Genomic DNA, 22,541 nt, shown 5'->3' with positions numbered 1-22,541 from the left:
ATTGTACAGACATTAGATGTAACGGCCAATGACAGCGTGCGGGAGACAAGCTCGTGTGGAGCCGTTGGTTCCGCAACATCTGGCGGGCTCCTCCTTCCTTCTTGTCAGGCTAACAACACGACAACACAACTTTTAACATTCTGAAGCAATTCTGTCCCCGTCAAATAAAGAATCATATATCACTGCAAAAGAGCGCTTGTTTGAATCTACTTGAAGCTCACGGCCCCACGTTCTCAAAACCCCCGCCGCTGAGAACATGCGCAGTCATTCGATTCCTCGGACCTAAGTAGGCTCGCTACCAAACCGACTACCTCTCAACTCGACGCTCGCCTCGGGCGCAAATAATAACTTCCACAAAGAAACTCGATTGACCGAGAATTGTTATGAGTGGTCGCAATCCCTACGCAAACGGATACGGATATCCGTCCGATCACGGCGGCCGCGGGGGAAATGGGGGAAATGGAGGAGGAGCAGGAGCAGGATACGGCGACAGCCCGGACAGACACGGCGTGAATGGCTATGGAGGGGGAAGCGGAGGCAGAGAAAGAGATAGAGACAGGGATCGCGACCGTCGTCCTGGTGGATATGGTGGATTCTACAACGACGAACCGCCGCAGCCTCTGGCTACTACTACCGGGACGTCGCCTGGATCTCGCGGAAGAGATGGAGACAGAGATAGAGATCGAGAATACGGACGCAATTGGCCAGACTGGGATCGAGGCGCCAATACTTCTGCGTCGCGGTCGCGGCCGCGAGATGCGAATGCGGCGAATACGGGGCCGCCCCCCAGACGGCGCGCTGAAGCTGGTGAGGGCGACTATCTCAGACCGACGCAGCCCAGCCTTCCTGAAATGCCGCAGCCAAGTCGCCCAGAGGTTGTGAATGGAGGAGGAGGACGCGCGCCTCAGTCGATTGAAGGTGGGTGTTTTCCCCCTCTCTTACTTTGCTTCAAGGAATCGATTCTAATGGACTGGTGAAGATATTCTGCAGAAAATTCAACGCAGCTGGGACTTTATGGCATCCGATGACTGTACGCCCGTGCAAGTAGCTCTGCAGTTGATGGACAACAGTACCCTCGGCAAAGCAGACCGAGAGCCGGATTTTCTCCAGACGCAAAAGCAGATTCAAAAGACATTGAAGAGCATTGTCAACGGTATGTTCATTTATTAATGTTTGGGGTTGCCCTCGCTAATCTATGGCTTTGATTAGAGCACCACCAAGGCTTCAACAGTTCCATCGGTACATATCACAAAATCCAGTCGAGCATCCACAGTTCGCAGGGCCGTGTCCGCACGCTTCGACATTCGCTCGAGGAGGCCAAGTCCGGCCTGATTACGACAAAACCAGAGCTGCAAGGACTCGCAACATCATCGCAGGACTATGACGATATACTGCAACTGTTCAACCACATTCAAGAAATTCGATTGCTCCCGGAAAAACTGGAGCAGAGGATATCAGACAAGCGGTTCCTGGCGGCCGTTGACATTCTCCACGAAGGGTTGCGCTTGATGCGTCGGTCTGATTTTGAAAATATCGGCTCCCTTTCCGACTTGCGCTCCTATTTCTCAAACCAGGAGACGTCTCTCACCGAAATTCTAATTGAGGAGCTTCACGATCACTTGTACCTCAAGTCTCCGTATTGCCAAGACCGTTGGAAGTCTCCCGCTACCGAGGGCGATGCAGCCTCAAAGAGCAGCGGAAATGCTACCGGCTGGGAACGACCGGTACATGGCTTCCTAACAAACCTGGATGCGTCAACTCCCATGGTGGAAGATGCATCTCGCAACCCCGAGGCGGATACATTCTACTATATTCGAGTCATCATCGAAGCTTTGAATCGGATGGGCAACCTAGAAGTTGCCGTACATCGAATCGAGCAGAGACTCCCCGTGGAATTGTTTGCGGTGGTCGACAAGACAAATGCTGAAGTGGATGCTCGCCATCCCAACCTGGCACGGGGTCTTTTGTCCCGGGACAGCAAGACTGGGCTACCAACTGAAATTAACGAACAGCGTGGGCACGTATTAACCGAGTTCCTGTGGAATCTCTACGCCAAGTTTGAAGCTATAGCAGAAGGCCACCGTGTGGTTCATGATATCATTATTGGAATCGTCGAGCGCGAAGACTTTCATGGGGACAACCTAGCCAATGGTTTCAAGGAACTGTGGAAGCTATATCAGAGTGAAGTAAGTCACATCGGAAACTCGAGTTGGTTGATACTGGCTAACATGATAAGATCCGCTCTCTTTTACACGACTACTTGGCCACAGACAGCCACGATTCATATCGAACAATTCCGCGACAGGCGGATATGAGACGAAACGTTTCTCTAACCCAGAGAGATCGAACGAGGGTATGTTTTCTTTTCTCAACTTTGGGTTGATTTGGTCTAACACTAGTGTAGAAAATCTTCAAAATGTCCGACGTTGATCAAAAGTCCAGCGACATGAAGACGGAGCGAGAAGAGCTGGACGAGATTCTGAGGGCTTCAGTCCCTGGTCTTGTCACGAAATCATCGCAGCGATCCGCGGCGGATGGGACGTCTCAGTCAAAACAAGGAAACTCGGGCACGGGTCATAAGCTTCTCATCGAGCCAAGCGTGTTCAACATGGGGCTGTTGCTACCGCCTGCGCTGTCTTTTATTCAACGGCTCAAAGAAATTGTTCCCAAGGAATCGGATATTGTGATGAGCACTCTGACTTCTTTCTTGGACGATTTCTTGGTCAATGTGTTTCAGCCACAACTGGACGAGGCTGTTACGGATCTTTGCGCATTGACATTTATTGCGCATGATGCTTTCTCAGAGGATCCAAACTGGGCTGCAGTGTCTCCCAAGCCTATTTTCAAGGTAAATATTCTTGGTTAGATTGCCGTGTCACTTTCTAATATGATGATTCTAACAGGGAACCATCAACTTTATGCTACTGGTCAAAGCATTCAGTAAAATGCTCGACAGCATCCCCCATGATCAAATGTTCACTCAAATGGTGCTCAGTCAAATTGTTACATACTATGACAAGTGCTGTGGCTGGTACAAAGGTGAGCTACAGTGCATAGTGGATCTTTTTTCAAGTATACTAACAAAGACTAGCACTGGTCACACGAGTTTCAACAGAGCTTACTGGGGGCATGCGACTGAAAGCCTCTGCGTCATTTGCAGACGCTGGGGATATTCACGAGACCGCGAGGAAGCTATTGACTGGCGCGGGGGATAAGAAGCAGCTTATTGATAAGGTGTGTATACTTTGTAATTTATTGAGATTTGCTAATAACTTTTAACAATAACAGGAGACCCAGCTATTGATTCAAGAAACGAATGCAGTGCCTCTGGACAAGTATGATTTGATATCGGACCCAAAGAACGTGGTGGCCCTGTCGTTGCTACATAACAGTTTGGTGAGTGGATCTGTAAGACGGACAAGAACAAAGTCTAATAAGCGACGCAGCAATGGCTAGCAAGCCATCTTCACAAACTCAGATTCATCACAAAAACATCAGTCGACTCGAGCCGCAGCGAGTCCAAGCGCATGACGCACGCCCGGCGATGGACGTTGATTAGCTCAATGAAGCCGCGACGCGACAGCGTCAGCCAGCCCGTGTACCTCCCCATGAACAATGAAACAGTGATCATCTTTGACAACACGCTGCAATCATTGAGGAGCTTGGCTTCTAACGCGCTTCTCGCGCTGCACATTGATATCCGATGCAACGTGATTCATGTCTTGACCAAGACAATGGCCGGGCCCCGCGGCCCTCAGGCATCGGGCGAGAACTATTCCAAAAACTGGCATTTGATTATCCCCAACACTCCCACAGCGGCGTCTCCATTGGTTATTGAACTGAATAACGAGCTGGTCACGTTCGACACGCAGGTTGGCTCGTACCTGTCTCCAGACGAGCGGCGTTTCATGACATCGGGACTGGCGAGGTTCATTGACCAAGTCTTTGTCTCTTGCACTCGTTACATTGGGGTGATGAACCACAATGGCGCTCTGCGACTACAGCTGGACGTGCTCGTGCTGCAGCAAAATCTCAAAAACATCATTGTCGAAGAGCGCGCCAGCGATCAAGATGTAACAACGCCCCAACCACCACCCGAGGTCGTCGCCCTCCCGCGCAGCGCCAAATTCCTCGACTGGTTCATGGAAGGCCCCCAAAAGGCACTCGACTACGCCAAGGAAGAAAAAGAGCTGTTCGCGTCGCAGGGCGACAAGGCTCTCGCGGCGGGCAACGGCGAGCCCTTTACATACGAGGAGCTACGCGTGCTCGTCGAGCTCTGCTTCTCGGAGATCATGCGAGGACCGCGCGGAGAGCAGAACCGCGAGGATTTCATGGCAGCGAAGCGGAATAATGGGGATGCGATGTTGAGGCTGAGCGAGGTGATGTGGGATTCTAAATGATCTGTGATGAATAGATTTTTTTTTCTTTTTTATAAACTATTTACTCGTGTACAGTTGGTGAATAGTACCATGATTATTTCAATTTCCTCTACATTCTCTTTCTGCTAGAGAAGTGATAATTGACAAAGCAAATAATATTAAAGTGGCTGGAACGCAACCCTTGACGGGACTATTTCATTTCATTTTCTTTGACAGGATGCTGCTAGCGGTATCCCCGTTTGGGAAGGACAGGGAGGCGGCGGTTCCCTTTTTGAGCAGCGTCGCTCTTTGTTGACGCTCACCGGGCTGTCGAACCCCCTATCATCCAAGTGCTGTCAGTGTTAAAAGCACGATTGATTCTTTAACACCCGCTCGACAATTGTCGTCAGATTTCTAGCAACGCAGGAAGAAGAAGAAAAGAAAAAAAATGAGAGTGTTGACAGCCTCCATGCTTGTGGCAGCCTCTGTCTGCGTCAGCGCCAGCAGTCTGCATCACAGACATCTCCATCGCCATGCTCTGGGCCAGCGCGATAATGGATGTCCAGCTGGCGCCGTGCAGACCACGTATCTCTCGACAATCACGCTCTCGCCAACGACATGGCCTGCCTCTGTTGCAGCATCTACGGCAATCTCGTCGACGACAACGGTGACGATCACGGCAACGTCGACTACGACTAAGCATGTTACGCCTACGCCTACGCCTGTGTCTACTGGTGCTTCGGTCCCTCCTGCAGCTCCTCCTGCTGCTGCGGTTGAGTCACCCTCAATTCCTCCAGTAGCACCTCCTCCAGCTGTTACTTCAGTCATTTCAGCTACGTCAGCTACTTCGGTTCCTCCTGCAGCTCCTCCTCCTCCTCCTCCTCCTCTCCTCCTCCTCCTCCTCCTCCTCCTCCTCCTCCTCCTCCTCCTCCTGCGGTTGAGTCGCCTTCAATTCCTCCAGTAGCACCTCCTCCAGCTGTTACTTCAGCTACTTCAGCTACTTCGGTCGCACCAGTTATTCCGCCGCCCTCTACGATACAGTCTTCTGCCGCCACAGCCGCCATCATCAACAACTCAGATATACCCGCCGATGAATCCGACGTGCGCGCAACTTACTACACCGAGGACGGGATCGGGCAGGGCCACTGCTCGTTCACGGGCTACACGCTTCCCGCAGGCATCTTTGGCACGGCTCTTTCGGTGCAAAGCTGGGATGGCGCTTCGCAGTGCGGATCGTGTGTCGAGGTGACGAATCCGAGTACGGGGGCTAAAGTGAAAGCGATGGTGAGTTTTTTTTCTTTCTGTCTGTTGATAATGCGATATCTAATGCAAGTAAATTGGGTAGATTGTCGACTCGTGTCCCGGGTGTCCCAGTGGAGGACTAGATCTGTTCGAGAGCACATTCAGTCAGATTGCATCAACAGCAGCTGGCCACTTGTCGGTTGACTGGCAGCTGGTCGACTGCGGCCTCAGCACGCCGGTGCAAGTCTCGTTCAAGGATGGATCGGACGCCGACTGGTTTTCGCTACAGGTGCGCAACCACAACAAACCCATTGGCAAATGCGAAGTGAGCGCGACGGGGGCCGGGAACTGGCAGGCTCTCAGTCGCACTGAGGATAATTACTTCCCCAAGGCTGGTGGTGTTGGTAGTAACACGGTGGATATTCGTGTGACGGACGTGACGGGCTCGAGCATCGCTTTTGAGAAAGTGTCGGTGGGGTCGGGTGTGACCTTTGCCTCGTCTAATTTCTGATTCAAAAACAAAAAATTTCCGACTATGGACACGCAAAGACAAAAAAAATGAAGTGTCCATAGACAAAAAAAAACGAGAATGGCTTGACGTTGTATACTCTGCGATCATCGATGTAGTGTATGTACGTAGTGACTCTAAGTGGATGGCGCCAAGAGATTAACGGGGGACCGAGAAAGCTTGGCCTTCCACGTGATGGTCTAGACTACACTCTGTATTAATTACTACTAGTACTTATATCTGCATAGCCACACTCAAATTGCGATATTCCGAGGCCCCAGCGACGACGCCAACGGTCTGAGACACCCACGGTGCTGCCTGGTTTGCGCCCATTTGCGCGCAGCTTTGCACAATTTACAATTTACGCCATGCAATGCTACTGTATCTTTTTTGCCGATAAGAATAATAAAATAATTGGCCACTGGTAGTAAGACATTTTGTTTGCTTTGTTGGCACTATCGGCGGGATTAGCGTGAACAGGGTCTTGGGTAATGACTTAATGTATTGGCCATGTAATCGGCACGGAGTATTTATTAATTATGGCGTGCGCGATGAATCCCCGCGCAGGTAAGTTTGGTAACGACGTCGTATGGATTACGGCCGGCGCTTCCGGAGATCAGTGGGGCTGAGCAAGAACTTGGCCAATAATGAGGCAATAAAACAAGGCCAGCTTACAGCCTCTTTCCGTGTCTTACATTGGTGTATTCTTTGTTCAGCCGCGTGTGGTACGTGTAATGCGGTAATTACGGAAATACAATACTTCATACAAAGAGAGGTGCTATCCTGGGACGCCAGGGATGGCACATAGTCCTAAGTTGTACATCTCTGTAGATACTAATATCATGTATGGAGTAGAATATGAGATCTTCACCCCTTCGTGACGCGTTACTGGAGCCGGCGTGGGTCAGATCTGTCGACAAGAGCGGCATAAACATAAACTAATAGTAAATTGGTGAAAAAAACAGCTTTTAGTGCGGCCCCTGAGCGCATAGTCGCAATGCTTGATTGCTGGCTTAATCTACGTGGAGTTAGGGCCGCCTGAGGCTCGGGCGATGAGCGGCTTTTTCTCTTCCGGAAGCGTCACAAACTCACTTTCAGACCAACACCAAAATCACAATCAATCGATCCATTCCAAGCTTCCAACCCACATTCTACAGTGTGTGCGCTATGCCTGTCGCGGTCTGACCCTTTTTTCTTCCCTCAGGATCAAGCCCTCGCTCGCTGCCCTTACCGGCCGTGTCCACTTGCTCTCCTCCCCCCCCTGGCCGCATTCTCCATTCTCCTCTTGAGATTATTATTGTCGCGTTTGTTGTCTGGGATCTGAGTAATTTCTTTCCCTTTTTGTGTCGCTCTGTGCTTGTGTGTCTTGTCTGTGTCTGGTCTGGTGTGGTCCACCCAGCCAGGCCCGCTCTGCTATTCTTTTTCTCCCTTTGCTTTTTTTTTTGCCTTTGGCCACCTTTTTCTCCCTCCCCCCTCCCTGTCCTGTCCGCCTCTGCTGCTTTTTCCCTTGCGGAATGACTTTTGTCACTCGCATCGGCACCTTCATCAATGCATCTGCCAGCGGTCTTGCCAGCACCATGTCGGCTCGGACGGGTCTCCGGTCCTTTCTCTCGCTCGCTATCTTCTTCGTGATCTTTGTTGTTGCCTACGCCGAGTTGGACTCGGCCGAAGGCGACCGCCTGGGCTGGGAATTTTGGAAGCTCAAGGACGACGAGCTGCGCGAGCAGGAGAACGATCAACATTCTTTCGCCGTGAGTTCTTTTTTTTTTTTTTGGTTGTTGTTGCTTGAGCTGTCGCTGACCATGGCCGGACACGCAGGATATCAAAGTAGGCTACAAATCCCCTCAACAGCGATACCTCGAAGAAGCCAAAAAGGTCTCTAGGTCGGTCTCTCCTGATGCGAAATGACGAAATTACAAAAATGCGACTGCCATGACTAACCCCCTCTCGCAGCCAGTTCAAAGACGTCAAGTCTACCTTCCCAACTCTCAAACTCGCCGACAACTACACCAGTCCGTACCTGTTCGAAGACCCTCGCACCTCGATCCAGCAGAGCGAAATCGCAAAGTCAAGCAAAATCTACCGTCCTTACCCTAGATACAACTCGGATGAATGGAAGCGCACCCACCGCGGCGCATTCGTGCCTTGTGTCGGGCCTCGCGGCAAGAAACTAGATCAGAGTCTGGATGACAGCGTCAGCGTCTACCTCGGCGCGCCTGCAGGTATGCTTATTTTTTTAATTTTTTTCCAAAGTCAATACACAGACTAATCTGTCCAGGCTTCCCCGCCCCCAGTTTCGGCTCCTACGAGGCCGTCGGCCTTGACGGCCAGCTGTCCTACGATCGATACGGGAGATACTCAGCCTATGGCTTCGGAGAGGACGACCCTAACCAGGACTGGATTCGCCCGGCCAAAGTGGACTGGAATAAGGTGAACTGGGGTCAGCTGCAGCAAGAATGCGTCCACGCAAATGCCGGCCGTTTCAACACGACAGCTCCCAACGAAGGCAGCGGTCTCGCAGCTTGGTTTCAGCACAAAGCCAAACCTTCCAACCTTTTGAACCAGGACATTAGACCCGAGACGCGCACCGCAATCCTCATTCGAAGCTACACCGACAAAGTGTACTCGGAAAACGATAAGCAGGTCATTCGCTCCATGGTGCAGGAGCTGTCGCTGCAATCTGGTGGCGAGTACGAAGTCTTTTTGCTCGTCCACGTCAAAGATGACAACGTCCCTATCTACCAAAAGGAGGTCTATGAAAAGGTCCTTAACGACAACATCCCCCAAGAATTCTGGAACATGACAATCCTATGGAGCATGCCTATGGTCTCGGAGCGATACAATAAGCTCGACCCAAAGGTGATGAAGTAAGTTTTTACCTCAAAAAACTGGCCGACTTCTTTGCTGACTGTTGTAGCGTCCATCAATCGCAGTGGCTTCCTATCCAGCATTTTGTTTTGGAATACCCCGAATTCGACTTTGTCTGGAACTGGGAAATTGACACCCGCTACATCGGCCATCACTATGAGTTTGCCGAAGCGATTGCCTCGTTTGGCCGCAAGCAGCCTCGCCGCGGCATCTGGGAGCGCGCTGAGCGTTTTTATATTCCAGAACTCCACGGCGATTTCGACAACGGTTTCAGGAACCATGTTGCCAAGAACGGGGGACCAGGCATCTGGGGACATTTAGGATACGAAGCAGACGAAGACAAGCTACCCAAGCCCAAGGGTCCAGTCCCGCCTGTCCCACGACCTGAGATGGACGATTATAAATGGGGTGTTGGCGAAGAGGCCGACTGGGTCGGCTTTCTCCCTGTTTTTAACCCACAAAACACCGACTGGATTTTGCGAGATGATGTGTTTGGATACCTCGGAAAGGAAACGCCGCGACGGTCTACCATTATCACGCACTCTCGCATTTCGCGACGCGTCATTCTGACCATGGACGACGAGAATCTCAACGGTCGCCACATTGGCTCCGAAATGGCGCCCCAGACCATCGCGCTCTTGCACGGGTACAAAGTCACCTATGCGCCGCACCCGATTTGGTCGGACAAGCCGCTGAGTGCAACCCGCATGGATCGCTGGTTCAACTCTGGAGTGAATGGAAAGTCTGGTAGCACCAAGGACAGCCCATTTTCGTGGGGGCGTGAGCAACGCTTTAAAGATCTGTCCTGGTACTATCGATGCAATCTGCCTGGTCGGTTATACTGGAATCTCCTGGGATGGGAGAAGGAATCCACAGGAGGAGAAAAGGTATTTCTCTCTGACACTTGATATAAAAACAGTGACACTAACAATCAATAGTATGAGAAACAACATGGACGAGTCGTCCTACCAGCCATGTTTTTCCATCCAATCAAGGATGTAACTCCCGACTCCGACAGCACGCACTACGACCTTCCAACTTAATGATATTCACAATGATATTCACGTCCAAAACCCAACGCAAAAAAAAAAGAAATATAGTCCCTTCCCCCCGGACTATATATTCTTCCAGCTCTCCCATCTGCTATGAGCATACACATAACCGCATCTAGCGTTATACATATTGTCCAGCGGCTGTTCTGTTCTTCCAATACCTTCTTAATTCCTCTTGTCTCATTATCTCTATCTTGTCTTGTCTAGGTGGGCGTTGTCTCTTCTTTTTTTTCCCCTGCCCTGATCGGGCTTGTTCCTTGTTGTTCCTTCTCGAGTTTTGGCGTGTTGATGAGGTTTGCGTGTATCATACATACCACTTTTCGTCTTCTTGTGATATAGATTATTATAGAGTAGTACTTGAAACGAATAATTATTTATCTGTTTCGTGTAAAAGGTAGATCATAACATTGAATAGTTAACTACTCTTAGCCGGGGTTTACTTGAAGCTGTCCACAAGTGTTGAATGTTAATGCTTATTTATTTCAAGTAGCATCAAATGTTATTTACAGTTGACAGCTTTGTACAATGTCAACACTAATAATACATGTATGTTATAGGTGTCACTTGAATCACATTTGTCATAATATGTCATTTTCATTTCCCATGAATATTTATAATACTTAATATACTAATGTTATATATATATATATATACTACTATGCCCTAATTTTTCATTTCTCCCGAGAAACAACAAAATCAAGACGTAGCAAACGTCGCAGCAGTAACCACATTCTTAGCATAAATCAAATGCGCCGGCAGAATAAGGTCGCCGTTGACGCAGATGTTGTCGTCTGTGTTGCAGTAGGTCAGGACATTGGCAGAGTCGACATTGTCGAGGGCAGTGCCGTTGTCTATTTATTTCAGTCAATTAGTAACTCTTTCTTTCTTTCTGTCATTTTGGGGGGCGAGGGAAAGAGACATACCTGGGTCGCCGAAAAGCACAACCTTGCTGATCCACGAGGCAGTGTCGGCGTCGAGTTGCCCAATGGCATTGTGCACGATCTGGCATCCTTGCGAGTATCCGGAAGCGATGACCTTGGTGTCGGGGCACGAGGAGTGTGCTTGGTTGATGAGAGAGGCCCTGTATATCCCAGCCCGTTAGATAAAAAGGATTTCACAACAAGTTGGAAGGAAAAGAAAAAAAATATAAACGTACATATTGGCACTTCCATCAGCGTCACCGCCGGCCAGATAGCCCGCCACCGAGGCAGAGTAGTCGTTGACTCCCTGGATCGTCAACCCGTCCGTGCCAACAATATCCTGCAAAGCCCAGACAAACGGAGGTCCGACGAGTACCCCAAAGTTGCCCGGCTCGGCTGTTCCTCGTGCAAAGATGAGTGTGTATTCGGCACATGATCCGCTGTCGAGATCGTTGTATGTTGTCGTGGCGCCGGTGATTTTGCCGAGCACTGTGTCCAGATCTGTGATTATGGTGGTGCCATCGTTGAGGTCCTCGTTGATGTCTGGCAGGTTTTGGAGAAGCACTGTCAGGAATTCATTGAGCAACGTGTTTCGGAGGGCCAGTGGTAGTCCGAGTCCGAGGACGGCCAAGGAAGAATAAGTCAGGGCAGATGAGAAACGCATCGTGACTTCTGGGCTATTGCTCAATGAATTTGAGACCTGGACTGGATACAAGGACGACTGGAGCTGGTCAACAGGGAATCAGACAAATCTGAGAAGAAGAAAAAAGAAAATTGGCACGGGTTTCCCATTGTTTATATAGACCGTCGTATTCAAAAATAAATATAAAAAGAAAAACAACCTTTCTTCACGCCATGTTGGGGGCGTATTCGGCATATTCTTGGCCTATACCTCTATTAGACTAATGAGCGCTATTCATACAAGCCATCATACCCTACGGTGCGGGGTGCAATGTCTCATCTCGTGTAGGATCTGTAGGATTATCTCAAGTTCCTGGCTTCCTTCGCTAGGGCAAAAGCTCTGACCCGATGGACATTGCGATTTGCCTAACAGAGTGTGGTCCGTGTTCGGGGACTTCTGCATAGCGGTGTGAGTGCAAATCGGATGCAACTTGTTGCTGACGACGATTTGCCAATCACGGGATGATGGATGCCGGGATACTTTCCATAAATGGATGTCAGAGATAGATAGCTTCTTGTTGGCAGTTTCAAAAGTGCCACGTCTCGGTTCCTGTTCGATGAACCCTAAAAAGAAGAAGCGCCGGATGTAACCCATAGCTACCTGATTGTCCGCCAATCCTTGATCTGGAAAATCTTATGAGTTTAACCTAATGCATTGGATACGCGTGTTTAACATACTTAGACCAATCACTGCGGTGCGACGTATGCATATGCCCGGCTGATCATCGGCAGTTTAGATCTAATCCATCGTGCCATGCTTGCTAACGGTTACAAATAAACGAGAATCACGTTCATGCATTTGACTTTTGTCAAAATGCCGCGGCTCTTCGACTCGGATCAACTCAGCCATTGGTCGGAGGATTCAAAATGAGGGTGTTGTGGGTTGAAACTTGACAGCAACGGGAGAGATCCCCGGACCCCGCAAATCGGTAGTTGACGCATACCCTGCTGCGCCTGCGTTATTTTTAACCGTCAATAATACACTGTATATAGTTACTCCGTAGGCAACATCACAACACACAAAATATCAACTCACAAACCACAAACAACAAACATCGGCTGAATCCATACCCGTGTGGACCGTGTGCTAAGTTGTCAACCGTGCCCCTTAGATTCCCACCGGAGCTTTCAAACTCAATCGATTCAGTTTGTCCGAGTTTCTCATCTGTCTGGCACGAAGCGAAGAATTTGAATGTAACGTGGGTGCGTCATAGTGTGAGATCGCAGGTCATGAGGACTGACAAGAACAATCGGCTGCTTGGCAGGGATTCCTGACGCTCGGTTCATTTGTTCCTGGCTCCGTGGTCCACATGGCAATCTCGGTGTAGCAACGGCCCGTCTTGTAAAACCAAAGCTTCTGAGGATTCTCCCAATGTAACTTCCAGTCTGTCCAGATTGTGTCTCTCACATATAAATGCGCATACGTATACGAATAGAAAGGAACGGTTAGAATCGTGAGCAGAACATAGAGCGACAGCAATTGTGAGGTCAAAAGAAGAAAGAAATGGGTTTGTGTGGATACGGAAGGCACTGGTCATGTGACCTCATCCTATCCGCTCCTGCCAAGTGACGCTTCACCATGAAACAAATACATGTCCACCCATGTTTTGAGCACACACGAGAATGCCTTGGGCTTTCTGTCGCATGCGGTTAATCTTGTAAATATTTTGGCAGTCTGATCAGCCCACATGGACGACTCGACGCCGAATAATCCAGACAGCAAAACCCCGCAGAAGAATGCCTGTGCGAGCTGTGCTCGGCGTAAGATCAAATGCGATCGCCAAGACCCTTGTTCCAATTGCGTCAAGTCAAGCATATCATGCGATTTCTCTCTTCGTGTGACTCCCGTGAGAAGCCGCAAAAGACCTGCAGATGAGAGTGTACATGCCCGTCTTCATCGCTATGAAGAATTGCTTCAGAAAAACAACATCGACTTTGACTCTTCGGAGGACTGGATTCATACCACTGTTAAGCAGCAAGATGATTCTTCATATACCCTTCAGACGACATCAAATAGCACCTCGACTGTTCTAAAACACACAAATGCACAACAGTAAGCACTGGTGAGCACCGAGGGTGTTCTTATACTGACGTCTTCTAGGAACTGGTGGGCTGAGTTAAGCGAAGAGGTTGGAAATCCTCTTGTCAAATGTTGCCGGTCAAGATATTAATCCATCACAGCTGAAAAATCCCACAGAGCAGCTCCCGCCGCCCCGGACTCATGAGGATCCACCGTCGGTAGAATCTTCTGTACCTACTTCCCCTGAAACTGCGGCTTTGCTTTTCGGGATGCAGAGAGGCTCTAGATATGCAAAATCCCATCCGCTCCCTGCCATGATTTTCAAATTCTGGCAATTCTTTGTCGACTACGTCAACCCGCTCATCAAAGTCATCCACCCCCCCACAATGCAGCGAGAGATTTTGAAGGCCATGGACAATTTGGAAGAAGTTGACAAACCTCTCGAAGCACTTTTGTTTTCCATATATACCATTGTAATCGCGTCCGTATCAACCACAGACTGTTTGTCTATGTTTGCGTGCGAAAGAGCCCCTCTTCTAGCTCAATTTCGAACCGCGACTCAGCAAGCTCTCGTCGATGCAGACTTTCTCCGTACCACGGATTTTCAAGTCTTGCAAGCTCTTCTTCTTTTTATGGTATGCGCCCCGTTTCTTGATTATTTTATTGCAGTGACATTAACCCTTGCCAGCTGTGTGACCCTAACTCCGAGGAAAGCTTCATTTTATCCACAGTTAGTGTGAGATTGGCCGAACGACTCGGTGTTCTTGGGAAAGACAACCCGGAGCTGTCTTTTTTCGAAAATGAAATGCGCAATAGAGTATGGTGGCAAATAGTTTTCCTGGACGCCCGCGCTGCAATGGCCAGGCCTAACATTTCCGTCAATGTAACGGCTGCTGAAATGGACACGGTTAGGCTTCCTTATAACGTGAACGATTCGGAACTATATCCCGAAATGTCCGAGCCTCCTCTAGAAAATGGAAGGATCACTGATATGGTTTGCTGTATCATGAAATTCGATGCCCATCGCCTCATGCGGCAATCTAAGGTTTTTCCAGCCCACATACGAAGATGGGTAGACTTCCAAATGCCTCTTTCTGAGAAAGATAAGTTGACCAATATGGTCGAAAAGTTATACCAGGAGAAGTATGTACAACATTGCGATCCTAAAATTCCTCTCCACAACCTGGCTCTACATTTGGCCAAAGCGGCCATTTCTCGAATGATATTTCGTGCCCATCATCCTCGAAATAATCCAGAACACTCGGCTCCACAAGAAAGTGAACTAGTATTTCTTCACAGCGTTCGTTTGATAGAATACGATAACTGCATACGGCATACTAAATTCGCTCAACAGCTGCTTAGGCATCTCATCGCCAAGACGCAGCTTGATGCACTGATCTGCGTCTTGACCGGATTGCAGCGGCGAACGGTAGGAGAGTTGGTGGAAAATGCATGGAAGCAGATCGACATATTCTATCGTGATCACATATCACTTGTGGATGACACCGAAAATACGTTGTACAAGGCAATGGGGGATTTAGCTCTCAAAGCGTGGCAAACACGAGCATCTTCTGCACTCTCGCAGACAAGGCCTGACTTCATATCGAGACTATTGCATAAAAGGAGCAACCGACATGCTATCACAACAGAACCTCACAACACATCTGCAGATTTCTCAGGGGCTCCATCATTTCAAAAAGACCAACACCATACCGCGTCTGCGTCTCTTGTTGCTACTCCGACTGTAGGAATTCCGTTGGATACCCCTGAAGCGGACTGGACCTTTTGGGATGGTCTACTGGCCGACCCCGAGTTTGGTAGTTATGGACAAGAGATGTTAGGCTATAACATTGGACCTTGATCACATTTAAATGGAGATATTCTATATTACTATCAAGATGATATGGTGGAAGGCAAAACGCGCCTCCACAGAAATTTCTATATACAGTCTTTATGCGCTTGTTCTCGATGCCAGTATGGTGTCTCGAGTGATGGAACTTTGCTCACACATGCTCCTGAAGATCCCGCCTGCATCATACAGCTCCAGTGGGGTGGCTAATTCGGCCACCATTCCACGATCCATGACACAGATGCGATCATATCCTATAATGGTCTTCAGTCTGTGAGCAATACAGAAGAGTGTCCGGCCCTGGAACCCATCCGATATGGCCTTTTGGATTTTAAGGTCCGTCTCAAAGTCAATCGAACTGGTAGCTTCGTCACAAATGATGATTCTGCTATTGCGAACAAGTGCACGAGCCAGTGCAAGTAGTTGTCTTTGACCAAGCGAAAAGTTAGAGCCACCTTCTTCAACAGTTGTGTCGAGGGTGACGTGGTTTTGGCCAGTTTGAGGGCCAGCCTCTACTTTTGAAGAAGTTTCTTCTTCGACAAGATGGGCCTGTCGTAGTGCCGACCAAAGCTCCAGGTCTGTCCGAGTTTGGAATGGGTCAAGATTCGACCGAACAGTGCCAGCGAATAGCGTTGGGTCTTGTGGAATAATTGCCATACGAGAACGTAAATCATTCAGGCCTATCGTGCTAATATCCAGGCCGTCTAACTCGATATTTCCTTGCGCGAGCTCCACCATTCGGAAAAGTGCCATGATAATGGTAGACTTTCCGGCGCCAGTACGACCAACGACGCCAATTCTCTCGCCAGGACGAACATGGAGGTCGAGCTTCTGGAGGGCATATGGGAGACCCGGACGGTACCTTAGATGTACATCACGGAAGGTAATCTCTCCTTTGCTGGGCCATTCTTCTGGTACAGGAACGGTATGGGCAGGGGCCTCCTGTTCGATGTGTTTTCCGTAGTAATTGATTCTCTCGACAGAGTTCATATTGTTGTCAACATCAGCCGCTTGTCGTACTGTGAACTGAAGCATTTGGATACTCGACAAGAGATATGACAAGACCAATCCACTCGTACTCGGCGAGACATTAAATCGGGAAGTGACAACCAAGATCATAGTCACGCATACTAGAACGACACCAATGGCGTCGAGCCGAACAGCAAGCCAACGTTGGTTGGCGAATGTCAAGAAGTAGGCACTGCCCATGTGATCGATTGAGTTGTTAAGCGATTCAATAAACGTGTTTGTTAGTCCATATGCCCTGATGGTTGCAGTTCCAAATATGGCCTCATTGAAACGCGCAAAAACCCGACCTCGAAGCCGAGACTCGTGTTTCTGGATTTCTCTTGCGGACGCGTTGTAGTAGAGTGCAAGCAACACATAGATCAGGAACAGAGGCACCACAGCAGCTGCAAAGTAATAGTAGTAGGCAATTATGAGAATGAACACGCCAAATATTTGAGCAATCGTCATTGTCGCCTGACGCATCGAGTCCATCATGTTGTTATCTAGAGTGTCGACGTCTTTGGAGAAACGATTCATGATGCGCCCGAGAGGAGTTGTGTCGAAGAAGGACATCGGGGCCTGGAGAACTCTCTTGATGGCCAGCTGGAGAAGATGTTTACTCGCAATTGTGCCAGCCATAGCTAGGGCGGTCGAATACACGAAGAGCAGCAAGGCTTGGCCGACAGCGAGGCCAGCATACGCACCAATCTGGAGGAGTCAGTGATGAGGCTAAAATAAAGGAAGGCTACTTACGTATGTTCCGCTGTTGAAGCCAAACTTGTTGGACGTCCACCAAGACAGCCACAAATTGGTGACGATGGCGCCACCTTGAGACAATACCAACAATAACGCCACGACCGGTAATATAAAAGGCGAACCTGCAGCAGCAAAATATTGGAAATACATGTTGCCTGAGACTTGTTCTGGACCATCCTCTTCTTCTTCTTGAGCCGAGCTTTCCTTTACTAATTCAGGGGCATTTGTGGCAGTTTCTACAACCTCACGGGCAACGGGCTGTTCGGTGTCTTCCTCCTCTTTTTCATACTCGACAGTTGCAATCATTGCCTGGAATTTCTCATTATTTGCCGCAAGATTGTCGAAAGTGTCATTTGCAATCACTTTGCCATCGTCCATCATGATGATTCTGTCACATTTGTTGAGGATATGGAGCTGGTGCGTGGCAAGGATTCGACATTTGTTCTTGAGAAGCCCGCAGATGGCATTATCCATGATATGTCGACCGACATGAGCATCCACGGCTGAAAGAGGGTCATCCAAGAGAATTATATCTGCATCCGAGTAAATCGATCGCGCCAAGCTGATACGAGCTTTCTGTCCTCCTGAGAGATTGATTCCGCGCTCACCGATTTGTGAATAGCGACCGCGCGGAAGCATTTCGAGATCTGGTCGAAGAGAGCATGCGTCAATGACTCGTTGGAACCTCTCCTCGTCCAGTTCACGGCCAAAGATGATGTTATCTTGAACCGTGGCGTTCTGGATCCATGCGCTTTGAGGACAGTAGGCTTTGGATCCACTGATGACAGTATCACCATCGATTTTCCGCATTTCACCGGCCAGTGCTGCTATAAGGGAAGTTTTACCGGAACCTACGCCTCCGACGATACCCAGGAATTCTTGATAGCCGACGTGGATATTGAGGTTTTCAATCTTGAACGGGGTCAACACTGAGCCAATCTCAGGAGGAGTTTCAGCAATCTTCGTTTCGTCTGAATTTGCGTCTGAATTTTTCTCCACATCTGCGGCCTTTTTCTTTGCCTTTTTCTCCTTCTTTGCCTTTTTGGCATTCATTTTAGCGGCCTTTTTGTCGGTTTTTGTTTTCCCAGGGCCGCTTCCTTCAATGATGCTTTCCCATGTAAATGCTGCATCGACGAGTGAAACGGCATCTGGTGCGTTCCCGACAGGTTCCACGTCTGTCTGCATGTCTTCGGTGAGCAGGAAATCTTCAATTCGATTAATAGCAGCCAAAGCATCCGTCACTAGACCGACAACCATGGGAAACATCATCAGGGGCAGTCGAAGCTGGTTGAAAAGAGTTAACGAAGAGAAAATAGGAGCGGGATCCAAGGCGTGGTTTGTCAAGGAATAGGTGATAAAAGCTAGCATGGATGCAAACATGGGTATCGAGATTCCCACAGCGGTCATACCATTCTTGATCGCATAAAGAAGCTGCACAGAGCGGATTTCGCCGTGACGCTGCTTCCCAATGCGGTCTAAAAAGTCGGGTTCCCATGCATAGTACTTGACGAATCGAATTGCTTGAAGAACTTCCTGCGTCAAGCTGACTCTTTTATCGGTGAGTGCGTTGACCTTGGAACGAATGGTAAACATGCGGCGCACAGCCCAGCCCATCATAGGGATTGACATGAAGAAAAGACCAATTCCTGGAAGGGCGCTGTACGTAAGATTGATAAGCAGAAGAGCAATGGTGACAATCAGCGTCAGAGGTGACACCCATGCCAAGTGCATCCAGCCCGCCGCCTTGTCGATACGGTTGGTATCGGTTGACATGAGATTGATAATGCGGCCGTTGCTCCAACCTTCAGTCTTGGTTTCTTTGAGTTGCTCGGCAAACCACTGTTTTTCTTCGTCGCTATCAGGCTTGATATCCGGCGGAAGACTCTTGGGCGATTTCCACCCGGCCTTTGCTCGTCCGGAAATAGTCATGGCCTTTTTGAAGATGATAGATATCAAAGCGGACCGAGCCTCGCCACCGACAACCATGCCTCGATACATGAAATGGTTATTGCCGATGCTGCCCAGGATCTGCATGCACGTAAGGCCGATCACGTAGCCGATTCCGGTACGTACCGCAGGCGCAGGCTGACCCGTCGAGTCGGCTATGTATGCCTCTGTAGCGAAAGCAATCAGATATTTCAAGACATAGGGAACCATGATGAGAACCAGATTGCCCAACAGGCAGCAAACGGCCCCGACCAGGATATCGGTGCGATACGTCTGATAGAGAGCTGTGAGTAAAGGCCGTTTTGTGCCTGCTTTTGCATTTCTCTCAAAGGTATCTTGTAGATTTGTCGAAAGCAATGAGACCGTGCGAGCTGGATTGACCTGGGGCAGATCGTTTTCTTCTAATGGCCGCTGGTAACCAACCTGTACACAAGTTAAGGGTTAGTTCATAGACATTTTTTTCCATTGGGATAAAAAAAAAAAAAAAAAAAGGGGGGGGGGGGCATCATACAAAAATAATGTGTGTCATCCACTCAAAAGTAAGCAAACTGAGAAAACCGGCCTTGTGCTCTGGAGATTCGACACGCTTCTCTGGGATCTGGTAGGTTCGCCTTGGTCTGATGGGATTGATTCGTGAAAGCCATGATCTGGCGGGCTGGGCAGATATGCCCTCTTCTTTGGACTCTGACATTTTTTGCCTTGTATCAATAATATTGATTGTCAAGCCAAGCTTATATCGATTGATTAGTGTTGATGAAATTCCCCCGGAACCACCCTCGCGGGTTACCTAGTATGTAGCTGTCGACAAGCTCTTATACTCGCAGATTAATAGGCAGCATGATTGTCCGGAAAACTGGCTTAGCTGAAAAAAAGAAACATCAAGCAAATGTAGAAATTAAAAAAGAAGAAAAAAAGAGATCGAGAATGGAACGGAATATAATTTAATAATAATAGTTCGAAGTAAGAAGAGCAAACTTCTAGGCTGCTATCCGCCCCACGTTTTCAAAGCTGATTTTGAACTATTATGCTATTTGCTACTACTACTCCATTAATAATAACAATAATAATTAAACTAGAAAAGCCTTGCAAATAAGACTTGTTTTTTTCCTCAAACGGATCTTTCGGACCCGAGCTCGGGCGTCAAGCGTGCCCGAAGAACGCTTCCTCAACACTGGAAAGTTACGCATGAACGGACTAGCGGGGACCGCGCCGGGCCCGAGAATGCTTGATTAAGGATAGCGCCTTCTCAGCGGGCATCGAGGCGTCTCGGGACCGGTCGAGAATGGGCCATCTTCGTGAGTCACAATAATAATACGGGCGATACTACTACTGTTGACCGAAATGCGAATCGTGTTGATAAGCTTTTAGGCTCTACCCTCGCTACGAGGTAACGAATCAATCGGGTTTCGTTACGCTTTTAATAATTCTCCGGAGATCGGGTTTGGGATAAGCCGGAGTTCTCAATCAGCTAGTGAGTCGGAATTCCTATTTAAGTAGAAATTATCCGACGTTACACAGTACAACAAATAATGTACGAGGGCTGATAGCTTGTGAGACCATTCTATAAACTATATTGAGAGTATAACTAATTATTCATAACTTGCCTAGCTGGGCTATAAAACTAGAAAAGAGATCACATACATCACTTGAATATAGAATTTCGTTCAAAGAAAACAAGAATAACCAAACCGCATATACGCATCGAGGTAATCATCTTAAGAAAACAGCAAGTGAAGTGAAAGACCGGTGCACCTGGTTCGCCATCCATTTCCGAGTATAATAGGCAATAAAAGACTGGACTGAGCTCAAAAAAAAGGAAAATAAACAAGAACAAAAAACATGAATAAAGGCGGACAAGGAACGTCAACTGCATCGACACAAATGGGTAGCAATGGAAATCAGAGCAGTCATCTCATGAGTGAGGAATTGCTTTGCAGAACCAGAAGCCGTGAGTCATGCCAACAGAAGCTAGCTGCTAAGCCAGAGAAGTGCAAAAGCCATGGGCAAAATTGCTTCAATAATTCACAGGTTCATAAGACAAAAATCCACGTCATACTTGACACAACAAAAGCAGACCAGCGAATGAATTCATACAGTAAGCGCACGGACGATGACATGGGTTTTCCGAGATGAGTCATAAATGCAGTTGAGTCTTAAACAAAGAGCCGCCATAGTAATACCGAGGCTGCATAATACTGAAAATAAATCAAATTGATTGCTGGGGGTAGAAGAAAGAGGTCATTTTATGCAGTCTGGGTATGGTCAGTGTCTAACTGGCCCAGGTCTTTTTCATCATCGTAATCATCAAATTCGAGACCTGCGTCGCGAGCACGTTGAATCCACTTGAGTGCAATATCGCCGCGCCGATTTACCTCAGCCTTCCACTTGGAATTCTGTGTGTTGATCTCGGTAAGGGCTTGTTGGGTTGTGAGGTTTGTGTGTTCCCAACGCGTGTTCATTTGCTTTTTGTCTTCTTGCAGCTGAGCAATGTACTCAATCGCACGCTGCAAGATTGCTCCTTTGTTTTTGTCGCAGTTGGGAACTAACTGTGCGATCTGGTTGATTCCTTCGTTGATAGTCTCACGCCGACGTCGTTCAACTATAATAGTTTAGTAGCTGGTGGTTTAAAGTCGATAGTAACAAACTAACCTTCTTTGTGATTATTTTTGCGTAGAGCATGCCACTCTGGAGATCCGACAGTGGGCTTCGCATTCATGCTCTGAGCCTCACGAGCGGCATAGACAGCAGCGGCAGTCGAGGTGTGTGCCTGTGTATGCCCAGGAAGACCAGCCGACTGCCCAAGCTGATCACCAAATGGGAGCCCATGGGAAATTTGACCATCAAAACCACCGTCAGGCGGCGAAGAAAATTTATTCTGGGGGTTTGCAGCCAGGGCAGCCTTTGCATTTGCGGTGAGTGCGCTATCATCCGTTAGGCCGTTAGACTGGGCCACATGAGTGAGGAGTTGTTCGTCGATGTTGAGGTCGGTCCCATCGTAGTGACCCAGGCTCGGGTGAGTATATGCGTGGGCATCATTTGGGCCATTCAGGCCAGGCACGTTTCCATTGCTGCCGCTGTGGGAGGTCGCCAGACGCTGGGGGTCTGGACCGAGGCTGTCTTCCTCGCGCTTTCGCTTGTTGCTGCCGTTGTTATCGACAGTGATGCCGGAGTCGGACATGAAGAAAGGATGTTGTAGTCTTCCTGTTAGTCGTCGTTAGTAAAACGAACTGGTTCGATTCAACAATACCAATAACATACTGACTAGAAAAAAGTAATGTTGGGTCCGTAGCTTGGTTGGTCTGTCTTGCTATTTCTGGGGAGCTGGTCACCAT

At 48.7% G+C, this 22,541-nt stretch overlaps 7 protein-coding genes across 7 annotated transcripts; 4 read left to right on the top strand and 3 right to left on the bottom strand.

Annotated features, from left to right (window-relative positions):
• Positions 1–383: 383 nt before the first annotated feature.
• Positions 384–4,400, top strand: TRUGW13939_08242 (uncharacterized protein; the record flags this gene model as incomplete). Its single annotated transcript, XM_035491378.1, has 9 exons — positions 384–918; positions 980–1,153; positions 1,210–2,186; positions 2,237–2,353; positions 2,405–2,848; positions 2,904–3,039; positions 3,092–3,234; positions 3,289–3,396; positions 3,447–4,400. 9 exons carry the CDS (start codon positions 384–386, stop codon positions 4,398–4,400), a joined length of 3,588 nt encoding a protein of 1,195 aa, XP_035347271.1.
• Positions 4,401–4,806: 406 nt separating this feature from the next.
• Positions 4,807–6,111, top strand: TRUGW13939_08241 (uncharacterized protein; the record flags this gene model as incomplete). Its single annotated transcript, XM_035491377.1, has 3 exons — positions 4,807–5,195; positions 5,222–5,642; positions 5,704–6,111. The coding sequence occupies 3 exons, from the start codon at positions 4,807–4,809 to the stop codon at positions 6,109–6,111; spliced, it is 1,218 nt and encodes a 405-aa protein (XP_035347270.1).
• Positions 6,112–7,622: 1,511 nt separating this feature from the next.
• TRUGW13939_08240 (uncharacterized protein) lies at positions 7,623–10,019 on the top strand (the record flags this gene model as incomplete). Its single annotated transcript, XM_035491376.1, has 6 exons — positions 7,623–7,859; positions 7,927–7,991; positions 8,062–8,330; positions 8,387–8,975; positions 9,026–9,863; positions 9,915–10,019. 6 exons carry the CDS (start codon positions 7,623–7,625, stop codon positions 10,017–10,019), a joined length of 2,103 nt encoding a protein of 700 aa, XP_035347269.1.
• A 705-nt stretch (positions 10,020–10,724) lies between these two features.
• Positions 10,725–11,612, bottom strand: TRUGW13939_08239 (uncharacterized protein; the record flags this gene model as incomplete). The annotated part of the gene is made up of 3 exons (XM_035491375.1): positions 10,725–10,879; positions 10,952–11,109; positions 11,185–11,612. The coding sequence occupies 3 exons, from the start codon at positions 11,610–11,612 to the stop codon at positions 10,725–10,727; spliced, it is 741 nt and encodes a 246-aa protein (XP_035347268.1).
• A 1,705-nt stretch (positions 11,613–13,317) lies between these two features.
• Positions 13,318–15,510, top strand: TRUGW13939_08238 (uncharacterized protein; the record flags this gene model as incomplete). Its single annotated transcript, XM_035491374.1, has 4 exons — positions 13,318–13,682; positions 13,731–13,758; positions 13,811–14,284; positions 14,338–15,510. The coding sequence occupies 4 exons, from the start codon at positions 13,318–13,320 to the stop codon at positions 15,508–15,510; spliced, it is 2,040 nt and encodes a 679-aa protein (XP_035347267.1).
• Positions 15,511–15,600: 90 nt separating this feature from the next.
• Positions 15,601–19,900, bottom strand: TRUGW13939_08237 (uncharacterized protein; the record flags this gene model as incomplete). Its single annotated transcript, XM_035491373.1, has 3 exons — positions 15,601–17,214; positions 17,260–19,632; positions 19,721–19,900. The coding sequence occupies 3 exons, from the start codon at positions 19,898–19,900 to the stop codon at positions 15,601–15,603; spliced, it is 4,167 nt and encodes a 1,388-aa protein (XP_035347266.1).
• Positions 19,901–21,452: 1,552 nt separating this feature from the next.
• Positions 21,453–22,541, bottom strand: TRUGW13939_08236 (uncharacterized protein; the record flags this gene model as incomplete). Its single annotated transcript, XM_035491372.1, has 3 exons — positions 21,453–21,808; positions 21,859–22,410; positions 22,472–22,541. 3 exons carry the CDS (start codon positions 22,539–22,541, stop codon positions 21,453–21,455), a joined length of 978 nt encoding a protein of 325 aa, XP_035347265.1.

This window comes from Talaromyces rugulosus, chromosome IV (assembly GCF_013368755.1).
Source record: "Talaromyces rugulosus chromosome IV, complete sequence".
Taxonomy (NCBI): domain Eukaryota; kingdom Fungi; phylum Ascomycota; class Eurotiomycetes; order Eurotiales; family Trichocomaceae; genus Talaromyces; species Talaromyces rugulosus.
This window is presented reverse-complemented; position numbering and strand designations above follow the sequence as displayed.